Source organism: Octopus sinensis, linkage group LG13 (assembly GCF_006345805.1).
Source record: "Octopus sinensis linkage group LG13, ASM634580v1, whole genome shotgun sequence".
NCBI classification, from domain to species: domain Eukaryota; kingdom Metazoa; phylum Mollusca; class Cephalopoda; order Octopoda; family Octopodidae; genus Octopus; species Octopus sinensis.
Window position 1 is genome coordinate 69551998 of NC_043009.1, and position 22123 is coordinate 69574120.

General features: G+C 37.6%; 1 protein-coding gene across 2 annotated transcripts in view; it reads right to left on the reverse strand.

Annotated features, from left to right (window-relative positions):
• LOC115218654 (cubilin) overlaps positions 1–22123 on the reverse strand; it is a 397234-nt gene that overhangs the window by 20958 nt on the left and 354153 nt on the right. For both annotated transcript variants that reach the window (XM_036508531.1, XM_029788578.2), the window contains 4 exons: positions 19851–19941; positions 11739–11872; positions 10568–10717; positions 6616–6706 (listed from right to left, as the gene is read on the reverse strand). In XM_036508531.1, coding sequence (XP_036364424.1) covers positions 6616–6706; positions 10568–10717; positions 11739–11872; positions 19851–19941 — 466 coding nt within the window. The remainder of the gene's footprint in view (positions 1–6615; positions 6707–10567; positions 10718–11738; positions 11873–19850; positions 19942–22123) is intronic.

Below are 22123 nucleotides of genomic sequence, written 5' to 3' on the forward strand. Positions count from 1 at the left end.
AAAATAGAACGATGTTAATAGAATCATATCTACAAGAAATTTTGGTGAAAGACATGATAGAAGAGTAAATATAATTTGTCTGGCAAAATTCATACATAAAAGATTGCACTGAAAAATATACCGCATTGAGTAAGAAATCCAATGTTTGGGAGTATTGTCCTACTCCGGAGAAAAAAATCTGCAGGCAAATATGGCGGTCATATTTGTCTGCATTTGAAGACGCTACGTGAGATGTCACGATAAAGAAATTTGTCGAAATTTGTGGTGTTTCTTTCCTTATCATGTCTAAAGTTGTTTTTAGAGTTTTCTGGGTTTTTTAAAATCATAATCCTTTAAAATTTAATTTCTGTTTCTATAGTTTATGTAATATAACACAGCTCTATATGTGTGTGTTAATTATGTCCCCTTAATACACATTTTTTTATTTTGTGATAACGTACACAAATACAATTTTATCCAGTTCTACTCTGTGTTAGTGATTCCCATTAACTTTTTCCTCTTTGTGCATCGTTTGCCGTATTGTTTAATGACTTAGAGAAAGAAGCGTAGGACCAAAGATCCTTCACAAAGCCCCAGAGTCTGGTGGAAAGGAAGTGGGAAGGTTAATCTTACGCTGATGACATCTCTCGGGGACTGTCTTTAAAATGAAAGAATAATTTAAATATAGTTCTAAATGAATGTTTAGTAAACGCCCTTCAGAGAATGCTATTTATCACGGTAACGAACGGTAGATTTTGGAAGTAAATCAAGATTTTAACGATTAATGATTAATCTTCCACAGAATTAATGACTTGCACAGTCATTTAAAACATAAGTTAAATTGCTTTATTGTAATTTGAAGCCGAGGATAATAAATATTTGCTTATTGCCTCGTTATATCGCAAATAGGCCTCGCTTGTTAACTTCCAAATATGTATGTATGTATGTATGCATGCATGCATGCATGTATTTATGATATATACATGTACGTGATGTGTGTGTGTGTGTGTGTGTGTGTGTGTATCTATATGTATGTGTCCATGTCATTCTACTAAAACTGAATTAACCATTAGTTCTAACACGAAACTGCATCTAATTTTGACTTCCTCTGTTAATAGTGGAAGGAAAAATCAAATAACATATATACACACATTCACACACAAATAAATGAATAATAATAATAATAGTAATAATAATGATCAAAACCGAAATTCATAAAACTTTATTGGAAAACCTACACTTGAGTTTAGTTTTGAAGTCTGTGTCATCAGGTGCATATATAATTGCCAGTTGTTGGGAAGGGAGTCACAATAGGAATGACGACATGTCAGCCACTCATAAAGTCAGTCGTAGAGGGTTCAGTTCAACTGAACGTCGGGAAACTAAATGAGGTGATGGGTCACATAATATTTTATTACCCGAAACACAAATAAATTTGAGAGATTAAACCATATTTGTTATCTTTTTTCTTTAAATGGTTTAGTTTGAAAAAAAAAGGCGGGGTTTAACGACACTCAAAAGAGGGATGAATAGCAGAGGGCCTTCAGAGAAGGGGCTGCTCCTCCCATGAAAATATTTCTAAGGGGCTGGGTTGCATCCAGTCATGATTCCTAGACACTCCTCTGCTTTCAGACCTTATGCCACTGTTTTAGACTGAAAACATTCAAGGTGATTGGGTGCCTCAAAGCCAAGTCGTATTAGCGGTCAACACTTCGCTACCAGAGAACGAGCTGTAAGTAGGCCAAGTTATCCCTTCTTATGTTCGCTTCTATCTCAATCGAATCCAATTGGAAATCTTTTCGCTTACTTATATCTTTGCCTTTAGAGCTCTGCTACTCTTACCAGAAAATGAAATCCGTTTGATGAGATCGTATGCAGGTTCGCCCGCAAGTCCCCTTCTTCTTATCCTTATGGTGAAGACTTCGGCTTGTAAGTCTGATTGGTTTAATTGGTATACTTCACAGTGTTAGGTCTGTGCGCTTCTTTCGTCCTATTTTCACATGGCGCACTGAGTTCAGTCAGAAACATTTGTTTTTTCTGAAAATTCGATCTCGTACTACTCTTGTTGTTGATTTCTGGATAACTTTTCCATTCTAGAGGTTTGCCGTGCACTCCCTGTAAACTATTCCATCCAGCAGACCACTCTTCTAAGATAGGATTGGCACAGCTGTTCCAGCTCAAAATTTTCTGTCATCTGCCGTGAAGAGCATCGTTGGAGTTTCTGGTATCGTTGTTTCTTTCTTTCTCACAATACAGATCACAAATACGATCTCTTTATGCCTTTGATTGTGCCTCCAAGTGGACGCACCATTTTATACAGGCTCAAGGCACGGTTTTCCCGTTATTTGTGTTGGTAGAAAGGACACCACTTCTTCACAAAGTTCGTATACGAGGACAAGAAGTCATACAGACCCTGAGAATAATGTGGATTCTTAGAAGAGCCAGACACCGCGCATACTTTCAGCTAAAGACTTCTTTCCCATATCGACAAGTACCCTTGTTACTCCTGCTGGACTGCCTTTTGCAATATTTTGGCATTCACTTCCCTCTTAACTTTCTGCATTATCTCGTCTATTTTTTTCCTTTTGCTTTTGACTAGGTTTGCGTGATTAAGGAGAACTGGAGCCAAACAAGAAAAGACTATCCAAGACCTTATTTTCTCCTGTTTTCGGTATTTAAACAAATAACTTTTTGTACACAGTTGTTGATAATGTAAATCTGTTTAATTCGTTTTTAAATGGTAATAAAGTAGAAGTTCAGAAATTTGGGTTTGTTGTTGGAATAAATTGATTCCAGTACTTGAGTAGTCTTTTATTTTATCCATCGTGGAAGAATGAAAGGTAAAGCCGATCTCAGCAGGAGTTCAACTAAAAACTAAAGAATATCGCAAGGCATTTTGTTCGACAACCTTATAAATCTGCCGTTAACACATTGCCAACATTATTATACTATAACCTAGATTAAACCTTGATTAAAGAGTAAACCTAGATTAAAACTGAGGTTAGGTAAGGTTTGGCGAACACTTATTGGTTCAAACCGTTTGGAATAGTTTGTTTCCTGCCTGGTCGTGGGGCTGGTTGTCTTGATAAAGATGCAGAGATTTACGTGTGACAGTTCTTTCATCTCCCACCGCACGACCCCATCGACAGCTCCCACTTCCATTTGCTTTTGTCCCTGTTCCCCTGAACATAGTAACACCACCCGTGAGTCATATAAACAGAACTGGGTTGATAATTTATGAGAAAATTTGGGAAAAAACAGCCTTGTCAGAAAATAATAAAATAAAGAAAAATGGAAAAGGAGTAAAAATAATATTTCAGTAAAATGATAAATAGCCAGAATGGTTGCTGTCCAAGTTTATCGGCCCACGCGCGCACACACACACACACACACACGATCTTGACTTTTATTGACTAAAAATGAGTTTGAATATACTCCATATGAAGGTTCCTGCAAAAAGGCTATTATTCAATTTATTATTTTTTAACCATTCAACCCTCAAAAGAAAAAGGAAATGTATATATATATATAAAGAATAGCGCAAAAATGAAAAGGAAAATATGAAAAGACTGTCGTTCGATATAATTCTTCACTTTCATGTAGAACAATATCTTAGACTTGGTTAATCCTGTCAAAGCGGAATTGATTAGTGCTTTCTATTGTATATCTATTTTAAAAGACTTCCGACAGATGATTGACCAGACCAATTATATCAGCCAAATCTTTTACACATTACTGAACTCAGTGCACTTTGCTCCACTTCTCATGTTTCATCATTATTCTCAACTCATTATTCACAACTCATTATTCTCAACTCTCAGAATGAGATGCCAAAGACCAAGCCTCTGTGAGATGGTTCAGCTTGGTAGAAATGGCTGTTAAATTTCAGAATAAACCCTTCTTTGAAAAGGATACAATTTGGAATGTGGTTCTGGGTTCTCGGCAGATAGGAGAAATATGGGGTAATGAAGGTTAACAGAACAAAGCATCTGTCTTTACGCGGTCATTCGAGTGGCCAGAGATATTAGCCAAGTCCTCGGCAAAATACGGTTTTTGAATAGGACATGTTGAATAACATGGTCCAGAGTTGGCTGTCCATGGATTTGGAGCTGGCCTCGGGCTATAATTTCAGTAGCAGCAACAACAAAAATTAACAGTACGGAGAGACAAACAGGGAGCCACCTCCACCCCTGAGAAGATGAGTCTGTCCAGTTGCATCTCCCAGTGTGAGACTGGAAGCAAAATAGGGAGAGGATCCCCCGCTGTTGTTTTAGTCTTAGAAACCTTGTCATTTTCTCTTCGTGGTCTCTACGTGGTCACTCGATCTGCTAGAAATAGAAGACAAATCCTTCTACAATCACACATCATGAAGGAAATAGTGGATTTTGTAGTCTGAAATGTTTTTGAGTAAAAGTTTGCTCAACTCTTGCTGAACCGAAAACTAAACAGGGATCATCTGCCCTATCAAAATAACAGCCAAATCTCTCTCACAATATACTCTACCATCATGTTTAAGGTAGGACATACCTGAGAATATAAACCCACCAGTAGAGGATTAAGATTCGGTGAAATTATAGATATATAAAACAAAAGGTGAGGATTCAAGTGAAACAGGCCCTTAAATGGTAAGGCACTGGGTCAGGTCAAAATTAAAATGCTTGCACAACAAAGATTGACGAATACATATGCGGGTAGTGAAGTAGAGGCAGAAAGATATTCAGGTTATGTATACGATTAATTCAACCCGACTGAGTATATCATTGGCCCTTGCGCTAATCAAGAAACACATACCATATTAAATATATGGTTCCGAGAGGTGTGAATTATAAATAAATAACAATAGGTAGATAATGTGTTAATTCACTACAGATGTTTCCAACGAATTTTTAATTGATTAAGGGAAACATTAAGTCATTAGAAAAAATTGTTTTTATCAGCTGAATACATGAGCCACACAATTTGGAAATGTTCAAAAACCAACGGCACATGTACCTTCATGATTCTAAACAAGCCTTGCTGGTCATAGAAAAAAAGGCTTGTAGAATGATGCCGTTGGTTTTTGAATGTTTCTAAATGTTGTGGTTCATGTATTTAGCTGATGAAAACGGTTTTTTCTAATGATGTAATCCTTCAATTAATCGATTAAAAATTTGTTGGAAACAGGTGTAGTAAATTGACACATTATCTATGTGTTGTTTTATATATGTACGTACGTACATACATACATACATACATACATACATGAAACACGCAATGAGTCGAAACAGGGGCGGCTGAAGAAGGGCAATGTTCCTTGTGTTGCGTCTTGTACTGTTTTTTTGTTGTTTGAAAAAGTCCGTTTCCATGTTTTTGTTTTTATGTTTTCGTTTCTCATTGTGTTCTACGTTTCTTTGTGGTGTCCTCTACCCATATATGCGTGTATATATACATATATATATATATATGCGTGTATATATATATATATATATATATATATATATGCGTGTATATATATATACATGTAGAGGTAGGTACGTACATATATGTATGTATGCATGTGTTTTATTTATTAATTTGTTATTATATGATCGAACGTCACGCATCCACTTCCAAGTAAGTTTTACATACATACACACATACATACATACATACACACACACACACATACATATATATATATCTGAAATAGAAGCGACTTCATAATGTAAACAAACACTGCCACACCCTTAATGCACGTGTGTTGTTTAAACGTCAGGAGCTGTGGTTTATCGTCCGGAAAAAAAAATCCCTTTAAAGACATATATTTTTACAATAACAGAATATACTTCAGAGGCAGGCAAAACAAAATCGACCCTGAAGTACACAGGTGGTAGATATTCATGTCGTTGTGATTGCAGCTTATCAATAAAATAAATTCTAACTTTACGTTTCTGTGAGTGTGCATCTGTGTGTGCGTGGCCTTGCCTACTATATATGCACTCAGTCAACAATGCTCTCCACACACATTGCGAAATTAAAACACTATGCTTTTGACATTACATCCTAACAATAGACTGGTTGATATTTTCTTTGGCGTCAATTCATGTCAAGTTAAAAAGCTGCAGGCAGCTCTTATTGATAAAGAATGGTAAATGCAAAAACTGACCCTCGTGTATAGTAATAAATAGTAATAACTCATCCCCTACTGGGATTTATTTCTAATGTAAGGAACTAATAATCTGACGACTCCCTGCCCGAAGAATGCATTTATTGAATCTGTTTTGCATGCAAAATCAATGGATCCGATTGGTTGCTGGCTTAAGTATGCATTCCCACTGATTTGAAATTTCTTGAATAAAACATTTTATATATTTTTATTCTTTCACTGAATTGTCATGTATTGCTAAATTTTTGGCAGCATATCAACTAAAACTTATTCAGTGGTGTATTACCTGAATGTACACACACACACACACACACACCACACACACACACACACACACACACACACACAGACATATATATATATATATATATATATATATATATATATATATACACACATACACATAAACATTAGTTTTTAAAGAAATTTTTGCAATTAGTTTTCAAGTAAATGGTTCCCATAAAAGTTGCTTTAGTTAACAAAAAAAGAGTCAAAGCAGAAATGTGACTCACCTCTGATAAGGCTGAGGGAAATTTGGTGGATGAATGTAACCGATTGCTGACGACATAGCAACTAATCGATCTTGGCTCGGTGAATTCGTATCTGAAAAATCAATATTAATTTTCAGTTGTTGGAGTGAGTTGCAGAAAGAAATATATTGAATACTTTTTAAGTTATAAAGAGAAAAATATCTTTTTTTTTTGCCCCACAAACTAAATTTAAGAAAGTTTCCTCTTTAAAGAATATCTTTTAATGATAATATTTTTTAGGAATAAGAAGTGAATAAAAGACGCAGTGCATTGAGTGTGTGTGTATGTGTGAGTATGTGCGTGTGTGTGTTTGTGCACGTGTGTGCATATATATATATTTTGTGTATGTAAGCATAAATACGTGTATTGCCTCCAAACACAAGCAGTTATAATGGCTAACTAGAATAATTTAGCTCTTTCCCATTCATACACATAAAACTAATTTCTCTCTTTGGTCAATCTTATTATAACAATTTCTTCACATTATGCAGAGTCAAAAGAAACAAGTATCCGAACTTTGAGTTGAAGAGGTCATATAAATCAATGGCGCTCGTGACATTTATCAACCAATATTTTGTCAAATGTTGAGCGTACGCAGATTAACATTCTTATTTGTTTTTATTGCTGAACATAATTCTTCTACTTTTCTCGGTAGTTTAGTGTTATAATACAGTCATATAGTGCAGAGGAACACCCCGTAAAGCAGTAATATAGTTTTACAACTAGCAATCGCAAAGTACAAATCATCTTTGCTGGCTTTGGTGCAATAACTGCACAAAACACTCCATCACTGTCATTATATTGCAGCAAATAATGATATTGCATCAGCTATCAGTGCATCACACACTTTCTTTCTCTCTTTATATAGATATAGATATATTTCTGTGTTCGTTTCATAGATCTAATGAAATTACCTATTTCCTTTTCTCTAGTTTATATAATGTAATACCTTTATTTCTATCAAACTCGATAACACATTCTGTTTTACGTTATTATCAGGTATATTTTTAATATCCACCACCACATCCATATGAAACAACAACTTGATCTCTCAAGTGGCATCTTTTTACCATTCTATCACACCATACAACAGTAACATTAACAACGTAACTAACAGCAATAACCGGAAGAGCGCCACCACCAACAACAACCGACGGCTCTGAGCTGCCAGTTTCACCGAATAATACGGTCAGATGTCAATTTACTGTACATCATTCCAGTATGGCCAAATGGTTAAAAAGCTCCCTTTACAATTACAAAGTTCCAAATTTGATCCATTCGCATGGCATCATGAGCAAATGTCATTTTCAATTTGCTTTGACTTGAGTCAGCGAAACCAGGTTTCCATGGAAACGGTTGGGAGGCCCAGTGGACATGTTGCACCTGTATTACAAATGTCAAGCCATATCATAGTCTGTGTCTGAGGAGAATATAATGGATATATGTATTTGTGAAATTGCCATCCATTTTCAAACTGAGCAGGTAGTTCTGGTAATTTTTGAAACAGAGATCTACAGAATTTACTGCATAATATATACTTGCAGCTTTTTATTTTGAAACAATGCATATCTTTCCAATACATCTGTAACTTAACTCCTCCATCTCATTTCCACGACGTTGCCATGGCTACAGCCTACAGACTGGAACAACCAAATTGTTGTTGTAGCAACTTAGTCCCAGATCAACTGTCATTTATAGAATGGTAAGTAACTATGTTATTATTTACAATATTTAGTGTAAAAATTTGTGGCTCACTTTTTATATCAGTGATACTCATCTAGAAGATACTCATCTAGAAGGTTACTCCGAATATTCTTTCTTCGTTGCTCTCGTCCACAAAACTTGTTTTCCATAAATCAAAGGACAACATAAAGGGAACAGTTATCATAAGTCACTCGTCTAACGCACCAACACATCTACTAATCTGTCTTTCAGGGTTGCTATTACATTATTGACCCTGGAAGGACAAAAGCTGAAATTCACCTCAAACGGATTTGATCTCAGAGGGCACAAATCTGAAATAAACACTACAGGGTCTACAAACTGACGCTTTCATGATTCTTTCTGTGCCTGAAAGGAAATAACTAAATTCCGCTAAGGATTTTGTCCACACTGTTCTGCATTTGTCAACCCGTTGTCTGTGAGAAGAACAAAATACATGTATCATACATGTATACATGTCTATACATACACAATATATATATATATATATATAGAGATGTTGCGTCTGGGGAGAGTCATTCTGTTTTAATGCCTTATTAATTAACACACTCACTGGTTCAATTTCCACTCATTATTTTCCTTTCCTAAAATTTTTGTTACTTCTTGCAACCTCTTCAATGGTTGTGGACTCTGTCCATTATCAGAGCTGCGCTCTTTCTGTTTGATTGTGTGCATGTGTGTATGTGTATTTATATATATATATGTATGCATGTGTGTATGTCTGCATGTATGTATTCTGCATATTTGTGTGTCTGTGTGCATGTTTGTGCTTGTACGTGTGTGTGGTATGTGTGTGTGTATGGTCATGTGGTGCCATCTCCTTTTGTGAATGTATGTGTGTGTGTATGCTTGTCTGTCTGTATTACCTATGTACCTATCTATCTACTTATCTATCTGTTTGCCTACTTATATATACATATTTGCCTACCTAACAGCCTACTAACAAATCTACCTGTGAATGTATAAACTCTGGGTTTTGGGGTATCACTACCTTCAATGTGTATCCCCTATTTGTACAGGGGATGTTTCATATATGACGACGTACTCTTGAATTTGTCTGAGTGTTGGGTCCTTTGGGTGCTTGGATAAAATGTGGATGACAAGCTGACTCTGTGTGCCTTCATGTTGGTCTTTGGTTGTTGGTAGAGTATGGAAGACTGTTTTGTTTTTGTCATATTGACTCAAATTTTCATTTAATCTCTCTGCAATCCTTCTAGATGTCTCACCAATGTATGTCATGTTCTTGTCTTCCTTCAGAGCTTTCCTAAATTTTTGGGCTAGTTCTCCATGGGCTGTGGCCTCTATAAATGTCACTCCTTGATATTTGATGGTCTTGTACCATGTGTTCACCCGGTTTGCTTTGTCACGAACTCTGTATCCTATTCAAGTCCTTGATACTGAACTTTAGTTAGAGACCGTGAACAACAAAGTGCAGCTCCTCCATTCCTATTACATAAAACCCAAAGCTTCTAAATATGTTGTTCACAAGAAGCCAGCTTTGCCACACAACATGAAAATCAAAACATACCGATAGCAGACTTAGAATAATGAACAACCTGTCCCCACTATGCAAACCCTATGAACCAAAAGAAATGTGTACAGAACTTCGTGCAGCGCATACAATTCTCTGGATATGATCAGAAAGACAGGATTTGGGTATTCAGGGGAACTAGAAAGCAGTTAGCATTATTTGTAATGAAGCCAGTGGTGCATGCCCTAGATATAGAAGACTAGAATAGGATACAGTGAGTATACTCTCTCTCTCCCCCCCCACACACACATATATACACACACACATATATATATACACACACACTCATATATACACACACACACACACACACACACACACACACACATATATATATATATATATATATATATGCATATATATATAAGGTAGCTAGCAGAAATGTTAGCACACCGGGCGAAATGCTTAGCAGTATTTCGTCTGTCTTTATGTTCTGAGTCCAAATTCTGCCGATGTCGACTTAATAATGTATTTTTTGATTAGTTGATTGCATTTTATTGACTGTGGCTCCAAAAAAAAAAAAAAAAAAATTCAGGCAGGTGTCAAATGCAAGTGTACATATGTACTTTGATTCTATTCAGAGTATATTTTTTGCCAAATAATAAACATTAAAGTAATGACTTTGTAATTAGATTACAGCCAGGTAACATCCTTTCAGAAAGCAAACCCCTATAAACTTACTTGGAACAGAATAATAGGATCCTAAAAAGCCGTGACTTCCATTTGAGCTCTTTGAAGAGAATATAACCATTAGCTTTTTCCCTGTTGATGTATATGATGGTTTTGCCTCTCCACAGGACATTCCGAGAAAGCGGTTTGGTACTAAATCACCTGCAAAATAACAAAAATATTTATTTTTGTACAATAGAAAACTTTAATGATATACGTTTATGTATGCCTGTATGCACACACACACACACACACATGAACACATGCATACATACACACACATACATACGTACGTACGTGCATACATACATGCACACATACATACATATACACACACATACATACATACGTACATACATATACACACACATACATACATACATACATACATACATACATATACACACATACATACATACATACATACATACATACATACATACATACATACATACATACATACATACATACATACATACATACATACATACATACAAACAAACATACATACATGTATACGTACATATATATTGTTTTTTCTCACACATATGTTCTGGTAAATGTTTAAATTTTCACCTTTTTCTAAAAATTTTGTATTTTTGTTAACACCTGTAGAGATTTAATTTTTGCCATGTGTCGCAAACACAAATTCCTTACTGCTCTAAAATAATGAAGATGGTAAAATTGGTAAAAATTATGTTTTGTATTGAGAAAAATTCATAACGAAATTCATTATTTCAAGTTATGAAAATTTTAAAGCTTTTATATTCTGAACCGGAATTTTGTTCACAGCCAACCAACTTTTTCTTTGTTGTTATTGGTTTGTCTCAAATGAGATCAGATCAAAAAGGCCTATGATCAAAAGCTTTCCATCCATGGCCATCCAGTCATTTTCATATTTGCTGTAATGACTCTGGCCAGTTCCCTGCATTCAAGGACAGGATTTGGGAATTTTCTTGTAGCACATTCCTGCCACTGACCTCTATTAATTTCTCTTTAAGGTATAGCTATTTAATCTGACATATAAACAATGCTGAGTGTTTATCTTGCTGTAACGAGAGGAAACGGTGGAGAGAAGTCGTTTATTTGTAGTTGATGTTCTTTGATGTTTGAATGTGATGACATTGTTTGAGATGTCATCACATTCGCCAGAGTTACACCGAAGGTCTGCTTGATGACTTACCATCATAAACACTTATACTTTCTTCACTACAGTCTTCTTTCTTTGATAGTTTGGAGTAAATTATTGATAATTTTACAACATCAGGGCCATCAGAAGCTATGACCCAGGCGCAGTGGCTGGATTTCTTTGAATTTCTAGAAAATATAAAATGGGATTGTATTAAAAATTTGAACATTATAAACTAAAAAATCATAAGTAGATACATATAGGCACATAATAAAATATATCATCATCATCATCATCATCTTTTAACGTCTGTTCTGCATGGTGTTATGGGTTGGATGGTTTGACGGGAGTTGGCCATCTGGAGCGCTGCCTGGTTTCCATTTGTCTGGATATCCTTTGTAATGCTTCTATGTGGCATCAGCATGAACGCTTTCTCATGGTGCCAACATGAATGCTTCCATGTAGGAGTACCAGCATAGGTATTTTATGTGACACCTGCATGGACACTTTTATGTGGCACTTATACAGGTGCTTTTATACTTGGCTGCTCGTATGCATGGGGAGTCATGAATTTACTTAGCGTGACGGGTGTTCTGAAGCACAAACCACCAGAAGTCTTGGTCCCTAGACATCTCTTCTGTGAAGCCCAACGTCTGAAGATCCTTTCTCACTGCTTCGTCCCACATCTTTCTGGCTCTAAACCTTCCATACATTTACTCTACAATTAGAGATCGGCACTTCTTGATACATCCGTCCTCATCCTTACGCATCACATGACCATACCAGTGCAATCTTCTCTCTTGCACACTATTCCTGATGTCTCGTCTGCCCAATTTTTCTCTCAAATCACTCACATTCTGTCAAACATGCATATTACCCATCAAGCCTTTGCATGGTCCTCAGTAGTCACAGCACATGTCTCACTGCCATGTAGCATAGCTGTTCGTACACAGGTATTATACAATCTACCTTTCACTCTGAGAAAGAGACCCTTTGTTATCAACAACGGTTGGATCACTTTGGACTTTGCTATGTTTTGAGAAGCGTCTCTTCCACTGCTAAGTTGGTTACCTAAGTAACAGAAACTACCTATGATTTCTAAGAACCACCCCGGACATTTGACGGAGTTTATTTTCTGTACGTTACTAGTGTTTTATATGTAGCACATCTTCCACATATGAAGACTACTTTCTCTGTTAACCTTCCAGTGATACTGCCAAACACCACTTATGTATCCGTCACTTGCACTGGATACTCCGTGTGGTGTTTCTACCAAAACCATTTCTACATATCGATCAGGACCATCTAACTGAAGGGATCAGTGATTTGTCTGTTTTCCTACTTTCTAGGATTTTGGTCATTCTTAAATTAAGTCTTGATTCCAGACCTTGGTTCTACACCTGAAATTTCTTCTCTACTCCTGTAAGTAAATAGAGCAAGGTTATCAGCACAGAGGAGCTCCCAAGGGATCCTGTTTTAAATTCCTCTGTTGTGGCCCGGAGGACTATAATAAACAGGAGGGAGCTGGAAACCAATCCAAGGTGAACTCTTACCTGTAAACTAAATTCCTTGCTCTACTCATTGCCCTCACCGACCATTCTTCTATCCTTAGCTTCTGTATTGCTCACCAGATAAGAGAATGAGGGACCGTGACGAAGGCTTTCTCCATGTTACACACATAGTTAACACATTATTCTAGATAAATAAGGCGACATATACATACATACATACATATGTGTGTGTGAATAGTAAAATAAAGAACATTAACTGCATCGAGTGTTGGTAGGATACGGTAGATATGCAAATACCATATCCAATTTAAACTGTAGATCCGACTCTTACTATAGATCCGTTGTGGCTTTTATAATTTGGGACAACTGTTTCGCTAGAATTTTATTGATTTAGTGCATTCCTAAAGGGTTACATCATCATATACAACCCACGTTCACCAGGTAATGTTTTAAACAGATCAGGCTTTAAACATCGACCCACACATAGCTAACATTAACTGGAGTGTAATTCTTAACTTTTACATTCAAATGCAGAGGGTAATTAGGTGTGGCTTAAGACAGCAAATAAGAAACAAAGAGATCGTATAAATAATATACAACCTATATTCACTTATCTAAATTGGTTTATGGTTTAACAATGACGCACAATTATCTAAGAATCAATAGCTATATTATCGCCATGAGTTGTAATTAAAATGCCTTGAAGACCTTAGCATATATATTGTCAGTTAAAGGAGACGTGTCAAGAAGTTCACCGACCACCAGCATCAAACATCAGTCATCAAAGTTCATCCGCCCCTATTCATAATATGTACAATAGATACACGCATGCATATATATATATATATATATATATATATATATATATATCACCGTGATCACCGTGACCGACCAGGCTATCGCTGGTCACAATGCGCTTCGCATTGTTTTAGCCTTCAAATGACGCCACCCCGCTGGCTAAGCGAGAAGGCAAACAGAAAAAAGAGTGAGAGAAAGTTGTGGTGAAAGAGTACAGCAGGGAACGCCACCCCCCTGCCGGAGACTCGTGGAGCTTTTTAGGTGTTTTCGCTCAATAAACACTCACAACGCCCGGTCTGGGAATCGAAACCGCGAGTCCGCTGGCCTAACCAATGGGCCATTGCGCCTCCATATATATATATATATATATATATATATATAATATATATATATATATCACCGTGATCACCGTGATCACCGTGACCGACCAGGCTATCGCTGGTCACAATGCGCTTCGCATTGTTTTAGCCTTCAAATGACGCCACCCCGCTGGCTAAGCGAGAAGGCAAACAGAAAAAAGAGTGAGAGAAAGTTGTGGTGAAAGAGTACAGCAGGGAACGCCACCCCCCTGCCGGAGACTCGTGGAGCTTTTTAGGTGTTTTCGCTCAATAAACACTCACAACGCCCGGTCTGGGAATCGAAACCGCGAGTCCGCTGGCCTAACCAATGGGCCATTGCGCCTCCATATATATATATATATCACCGTGATCACCGTGACCGACCAGGCTATCGCTGGTCACAATGCGCTTCGCATTGTTTTAGCCTTCAAATGACGCCACCCCGCTGGCTAAGCGAGAAGGCAAACAGAAAAAAGAGTGAGAGAAAGTTGTGGTGAAAGAGTACAGCAGGGAACGCCACCCCCCTGCCGGAGACTCGTGGAGCTTTTTAGGTGTTTTCGCTCAATAAACACTCACAACGCCCGGTCTGGGAATCGAAACCGCGAGTCCGCTGGCCTAACCAATGGGCCATTGCGCCTCCATATATATATATATACACACATACATACATACATACATACATACATACATACATACATACATACATCTCAAGAAACACTCTTCTTGATGATATCCTATATATATCCCCAAAACAGCTGGGCTCTCTTATCTCAGAGAAGACCTGGATGGAAAGCACTCAGCATACAAGAAAAGGACCCTGCATGGGTATGTTATTTGGAAGCTCGAAAAAGACAGTAGAATTGGCACAAAGCGCAGCCCCACTTGAAGATAAGACCACTACATCACATCACACTTTGAAGGCTATGCTTTTGCAATCCAAGAACAGGAGATTGCCACAAAGTGCCTGGTGAGCAAGAGAGACAGTGACGTTCTTGTAATCCCGAGGTGCAACCGCATTTGTAGGCTACGTCATGTTTCTGTGGAAGACATCACGCATGTGATCAGCGGCTGTCCTAAAATGTCGTCACGATACTACTTCCCTATGCAGCACGATGTTGTTGCTAAAACAATTTACAATGCCATCCGCAAAAAAGACTGTCCTGAAATAAACTTAGAAAATCCCTTTGTTGTGGAAATACATTCATAAACATCAATTCAAAGAATATTCCCATCAAAACGTCTGTCAAATGTAAATATAACAGACCGGAGATTGTTGTTTCGGACAGAGGGGCAAATGTATGTACCATCATAGAGGTCAGCTGCCCTGTAGATATAAATATCTCTTTGAAAATCAAAGAAAAAAAGGATATCTATGGACAACTACTTCGAAACCTCCAGCTTCTATATCCAGACTATGAATTCATATTCATACCAATAATAATTGGAGCACTAGGCTTTGTTAGGAAATGCTAAAAGGAGAATCTGGATAAACTGGGATGTTCAGAAAGAGAAATTGACCGGCTAATTCGTACATTAGAAGTTCAATCTGTGAGTGGAACAATAAAAATATGCAAGTCTTTTCTCAAATTCCAAATGTGAATTTGTCTGTGTTAACTATATTCCAAAGATGGAGCCTCGTATCTTTGTTGGAAACCGGTTCCCACCTCAGTCGAAGATTTATAATAATTAATTAAAAAAAAGACACATACATACATACATACATACATACATACATACACATAAACCATACAATCAGTAATACCTTGTTGTTGATGTAGAAAATCCAATGAAGGAGCCGTGGATCTAGTTTAGAAAACGGCTCTTTCTCTACTGGCAAAAAATCTTGAAATAAAATTAAACAATGGCACACACAGACACAAACATACACAGATACACACAGACACACACAGACACACACTTTATTCACTTTCATGTGTGACTTTATGCCACGAATGCGAGAAATCAGTATTCTACATAAAAATAAAAAGAATAAAGTTCCTTTATCCTGCAGAATCGTAGGGTCGGTTTCCCAGATGTTCCGGCGTATATACTGCTCGCTTTCCTGGAGGAGACACCGGTTCATTATAGGGATATTTACTTTTGCTCGGGGAGTGGATTGGAGCTACAAGAAATGAAGTGTTATACTCAAGATTACAATCCATCGCCCGATCCAGGAATCGAAAACACAATCTTACGCACATGAGTCCAACACTCTAACCACTAAGCCATGCACCTCCATTGTACTCTATTTATCATTCAGTAAATGAGAAATAAAGATGTATAAACTATTTCAGTGAAGTAAAAGGTTAATGCAGAATAGAATTTCTCAGCTGTAATAATATGAAGCATGTCAAAACAACGGATTGAGACTACACTTGTTTCACACGACATGCTTGACATCAATCGTATAACCTTCGACGCTCACTTGTATGGCACCAGTAGTTCAGCCGGTGTCTTAATGTCTTTCATCGATAACGAAACTGCTTGGACGGTTTTGTTTGAAGACACTTACATAGATGGTTAATTCACTAATCTCGCTAAACGAGCCAGAACACAGAGTCAGCAGATGAGCAACATTTATCCTATTGAACCTAAACTAGACAGTCGATGATTCGGAGAATTCGTTAGTTGAAAATCTTTAACGCCGGATCTCTGAAGTCATGTGGAAGATTTTGTTTCTAGAATTATTGTGCAATTTCTGCGTCAAAAGACATCATGCACTGCTGGTGCTGCTTATCCAATGTAAACTCGGTTTGCGGACTGAAGGATCCTAACCGACAAAATTACACAACGTGAAAATATCGTGACGAATTAGAACTTGGTTTCTAATGATGTGAGAAATGCTCGTATTTCCTTGTAATAGCTTTATGGCAGTGGAAAAAAACCCATGCAGGTATATGGCAAGTGCTGTCCGGCTTCCTTACTATGTAACAGACCAGTGCTATATAAAAGCACACATACAACGACATACTCTCAAAATATAAAAATTGATCAGATAATATCGTTAAAACAATGAAATTTGCCAGGAACCTATAAGAAATGATGTTAAGTGCGCAAAAAAACTGATAATACAACACTTATTTTACTCATTACTTTCGACTATAACGTAAAATTAATGATTTCCAGGTGAAAAAGGAAGTTATCGTGAAAAAACAAAAAAAAAACAAACAAACAAAAAAAACAACCGCTGAGGTTAACTAAACTACCGACACAGCGGACGATAGCGATTCAGCACTGGGATCTCTAGACCAAGTTGAGATAGAAAGAAATACTGAAAAAATAAAACTGCAAAAGAGTCCAATTATTCCTGAGCAAAGCAAAAGCAGATGCTGAGGTGTGCATGAGAGGGAAAACGTCGCGAAAATCAAAATACATGATGCTGCCCTGAAGTTAGTGCTAAGTGAAATCTTATAAGGACATATAGAGCAGGAAAGGGCAGGATTAGGAATTAAGATTAAGGAAAGCAAACCTATTAAGCACAAAGTATCAGCATGGAAGGTTAAGATCCTAAAAGAAAATAGATGCTCTGAGAGAAGAACTCTCCTTCTTGGACGAATTAGCAAGAGGTGTCAACGTTAAAAACAAAACCAGAAAAAATAGCGCTTAGGAAACTGAAACAAAAACAAATGCAACTAAAAACACATAGACTACGTAGATACAAACCACGTAGAGATTCTATAAGCGAAATAAACTATTCCAGATTGATGCGAAGAAGTTTTACAGGAAGAAAGGAAAAACCAAAAACAGAGATTAAAATTCCTTCCTTGATTGATGAATTCACAAATTTTGGGAAAAAATATAGCGTGAGTCAAAAGAGCAAAATAACACAGGAAAGGAAAAAAAAAGATGGAAAATATTCTATAGAAAATATATAAAGACATCTTTGTGGAAGTTGAGCTACTCTTAAAAGAGCTGCAAATTGAAAGGCTCCAGGAGCAGATAAGATCTCAAATTTCTGGCTATCTAATCACTCAGCATCATATAAACCATCGTATAAATTATATAAACTACCACATAAACCATCAGCCAAAGCTAACCCCTGCAAGGCTAGTGAAAGACATAACTTATCTTCTTGCCCAAATCCAACGAGACTCATAGCGAAAGGATATGAAATTCTGAGAACAATTTTGAATCTTTTAAAATCGAAAATATTACAACGAACGCTTAACGGAATCTTAATCTTCGGAATCTGGTCTCCTTTCTCTAAATATCATTGTTACTTATAAATAACAGCTCCAGTCAAACATCTAACTTGCTGTTTCTTAGGGTCATGGGTGAGACTTGAAGCAGCTTGTGTAATGCGAAGCAACATAGTAAACATAACAATAAGAACAACAACATAAATGATGATGATGACGATGATGATGATGATGAATACGCTGTGATAGAACTAGGACTTACGTGTGTTGAACTTGAAGAAAAGAAAACATATTAAAGCAGGATAATTTGTGAAAGAAAGCACTCGAAGAAATGCCGACACATGGATTATTCACAAGAGACTCCGATAATGTGGAAAATCCCAACTGAAAGCGGGAGTGGCTCCGGAGTGGAGATTTGAAGATAGAAACTTAGAGTTTGTTAATGGCTCTTCAAATTCAACCATCAAAATACCAGCTGAATAAAGATGTACTGTATACTCTACTGATTCAATGGACCAGTGCCAGCTAGGTTATCAATGAATGAAAAAATATTGATCCCATTACAGCAGGCTGTAAAATGTTAGCTGAGGAGAAAAAAAAGCAAAAGACAAAAAAAATGACAAAAACAAGTAACGCCATAAAAATGTACCCCACAATTTAAACTCGTCACTTTATGAAAGATGATTACAATAGAGCTGGAAAGCAATAGAAGCATGTATTAGAGATGGCTGTGAATGAATTTAATAGCTGAAACATCCTGTACGATATTAACATCCTGCGAGAACAACTAAACACGGTAGGCGAGATGTTATTATACAATGTTGTAAATATAGAAATGTCTGGTAATCACCATTGCTAAACCTTCAAACAAAAACGTTGCAAAGAATAGAAAATTCTCGAAATATGAATCGAAATGTAGGAATGAAATATGAATCAAGACTGAAAGCAATGCCAGTTAATATCGAAGAATTACGTTCAATTCAACTCTGCTCCGCTGCCAGAAATCTCACAGACTTCGGACGACGACTGAGCGTCAAGACAAACAAGTGAGTGCAACCAAAATCAGTCCTCATTAGAGAAGCTCATATTCGTAGAAAGGTTCGTCTGTTTAAAAGCTTTTGTTAAGGCCTGACAGCAGGAAGAAAAAGAGCACAACAATAATGAGTAGTTTATATTTTGCTTGTTTGTTCCTTTTCGAGTCATGCCTGGCTCATAAGGGCCGGTTTTCCGGTTTCCTTGGCGCATAGGTTCCCCATCTGGACGGGACGCCGGTCCGTCGCAGGTGAGTTGTGGTACTGAAAAAACATTTTTCCCGATGCTCTAAGATTCTGTAGAATAAAGCAGAGAATGGTTGCATGAATAATATTGAGGAAGACTTACTTTTTGAAAGGTGTCGGGAATGATGGCGTATGAAGATAGTTCTTTGTATGTCTTTGGGCAGTTAGCTGGCTACTGCCAATACATTCTTCCGCTGCAAAAACAAAAAACAAAAACAAAGGTTAAAATAGGTAAATATCTATGAGACATACTTTATTGCTGTAGAGCCCTTAAATATATAACATACTGTATAAACCATCATCGTGCGCGCGCACAAGTGTGTGTGTGTGTGTGTGCACGCGCGAGCACGTGCGTGCATGTTCTCTCTTTCTTTCTTTCTCTCTCTCTCTGTGGACGAGTGTATACGAAGGAGTACTTAAAAGAAGCCATAATTTTGCATCATTATTTTATTCACTTAGTTTTACAGGTTTACACTTTTATCGCCTTTCAAAATATTCTCCATTTAAAGCAATGCATCGGCCCAGATGTATTTTCCATTGTTGGAAGCAGCCCTGGAACTCTTGCTCAGCGATGCCTTTTAATACCTCCATCTTTTTTTTCTCCACCTCTTCTACATCAACAAATTCCGTAGCAACAGCTTTCGTCACTGGTGACGACCTTCGGAAAAAGGTCCGAATCAACTTCCAGCCCTTCTTTCAGTTCACGAAACGCACTCACCCGTGACTGCTTTTGATCTTCTGTGAGCAAGCGAGGCACAAAGTTTGCTGCAACTCTTTTCATTCACAATTCCTTGCTCAAAGTTCATTGGAAAAAGGTCCAGGACACACCTGTCATATCAAGTTCGTCAATTATTTGGTAACGGTCCTCCAAGATCAGTTCATGAGTTTTCCTGATGTTTTCATTGGTTCGGGAGGTCGACGCTCGCTCTGAACCAGATTGGTCTTCAAGCGACGAGTGACCGTTTCTAAAGCGTGAAAACCACTCGTAAACTTTTGTATTTTGCTCATGGCGGCGTCCTTGGAAACTGTTTGAAGAATGACAACTATTTCGGTTGGCGTTTTCCCCAGCAGAAAACAGAATTTCACGGAAACACGCTGTCCCTTCGTTTCAGACAGCAAAAAAATCAACTAACAGGGAAGAAGCACTGCAAAACAAAGATGCATCACGTGGCAGTAAGACCACAGTAGAGAACGCGGGTCGGCAGGCTGATGCCTGAGGATTGCATCAAGTGGCTTCTAACGGCAGAAGCTTGAACTACAACGGGGTTATTACACAGAAAACGTTTCCGGTTACTTTTGGGTACCCCCTCGTATATACACGCGCGCACTTACGCACATACATAATACACACACACAGGCACACACATACATACAAATGCTTCTATACCAGCAAACTAGAAAATATATACGCAAACATGTTACGTCGCGTTCTAAATTAGTTTCTGCGTGAAACAATTTCGATGATGGAATTTTAGAAAAACAGGACATGAAACGGATATAAAGAGAAGATATTAGAGTAAAAGATGGGAACTGAAGAGAATGAAAGAGAGCAGAATATTAAGTTGAAACTGGCTTTTGATGCGTTTCAGAAAAAAAAACGAGAACCCACCGAAGGATTGGATGCTGGTGTCTTACGCGTGCTTACGTAAATACATCACACGGATACATGGCAAAACACCGATCGTTTCCACCCAACCAGTATCGACCCCACGCGGTGAGATACTGTACGACTGGCTGTGGCGCATCCCTCGGTGCAAAGGCGTCTCGTCAGGTGATTTTACAAGGGTATCTCGTTAAATAAACCCTCGGCATTAATGGCGCATGTTGTTAGTGACTGAAGGTGTAAGCCGTTGGGCAGGAATGGCGAGCGACGAATTCCATTTCATATATATATATATATATATATATATATATATATATATATATATATGTGTGTGTGTGTGTTATGAGTATTACTGGAGATACCAATAACAGAACAATTGTAATGAAAAAGCATATTTAAGGCTCAGGTTTGGTGGGTGAAACATAGTCGGAGGAGCAATTAAAGAAAGAAAGCGGTAGGCTGGATGGGTTTCAATGTAACAGATTTGAACTTCAGGAGCAGCTGTTACGGTTTTACCTCTGCTCCACCTTGACTCAGTAGGCCTATGATCAAAAGGCTAACCGTGACCATCCTGTACTTTTCTAGAATCCAGAAAGCCCAGAAACATTTTGCTCAACAACCTTATTTTGTTCAAATCGGAAACTACACATCAAGTTAACGAAGATTCTCAATCGAATTCCAGTTCCCCCGCTGCACGCCACGGCGCTTCATTTCATGATGCAGCCTCGATATGCGGTAAGATGTTGGGAGATACGTTGAGTGGTTATGGACAC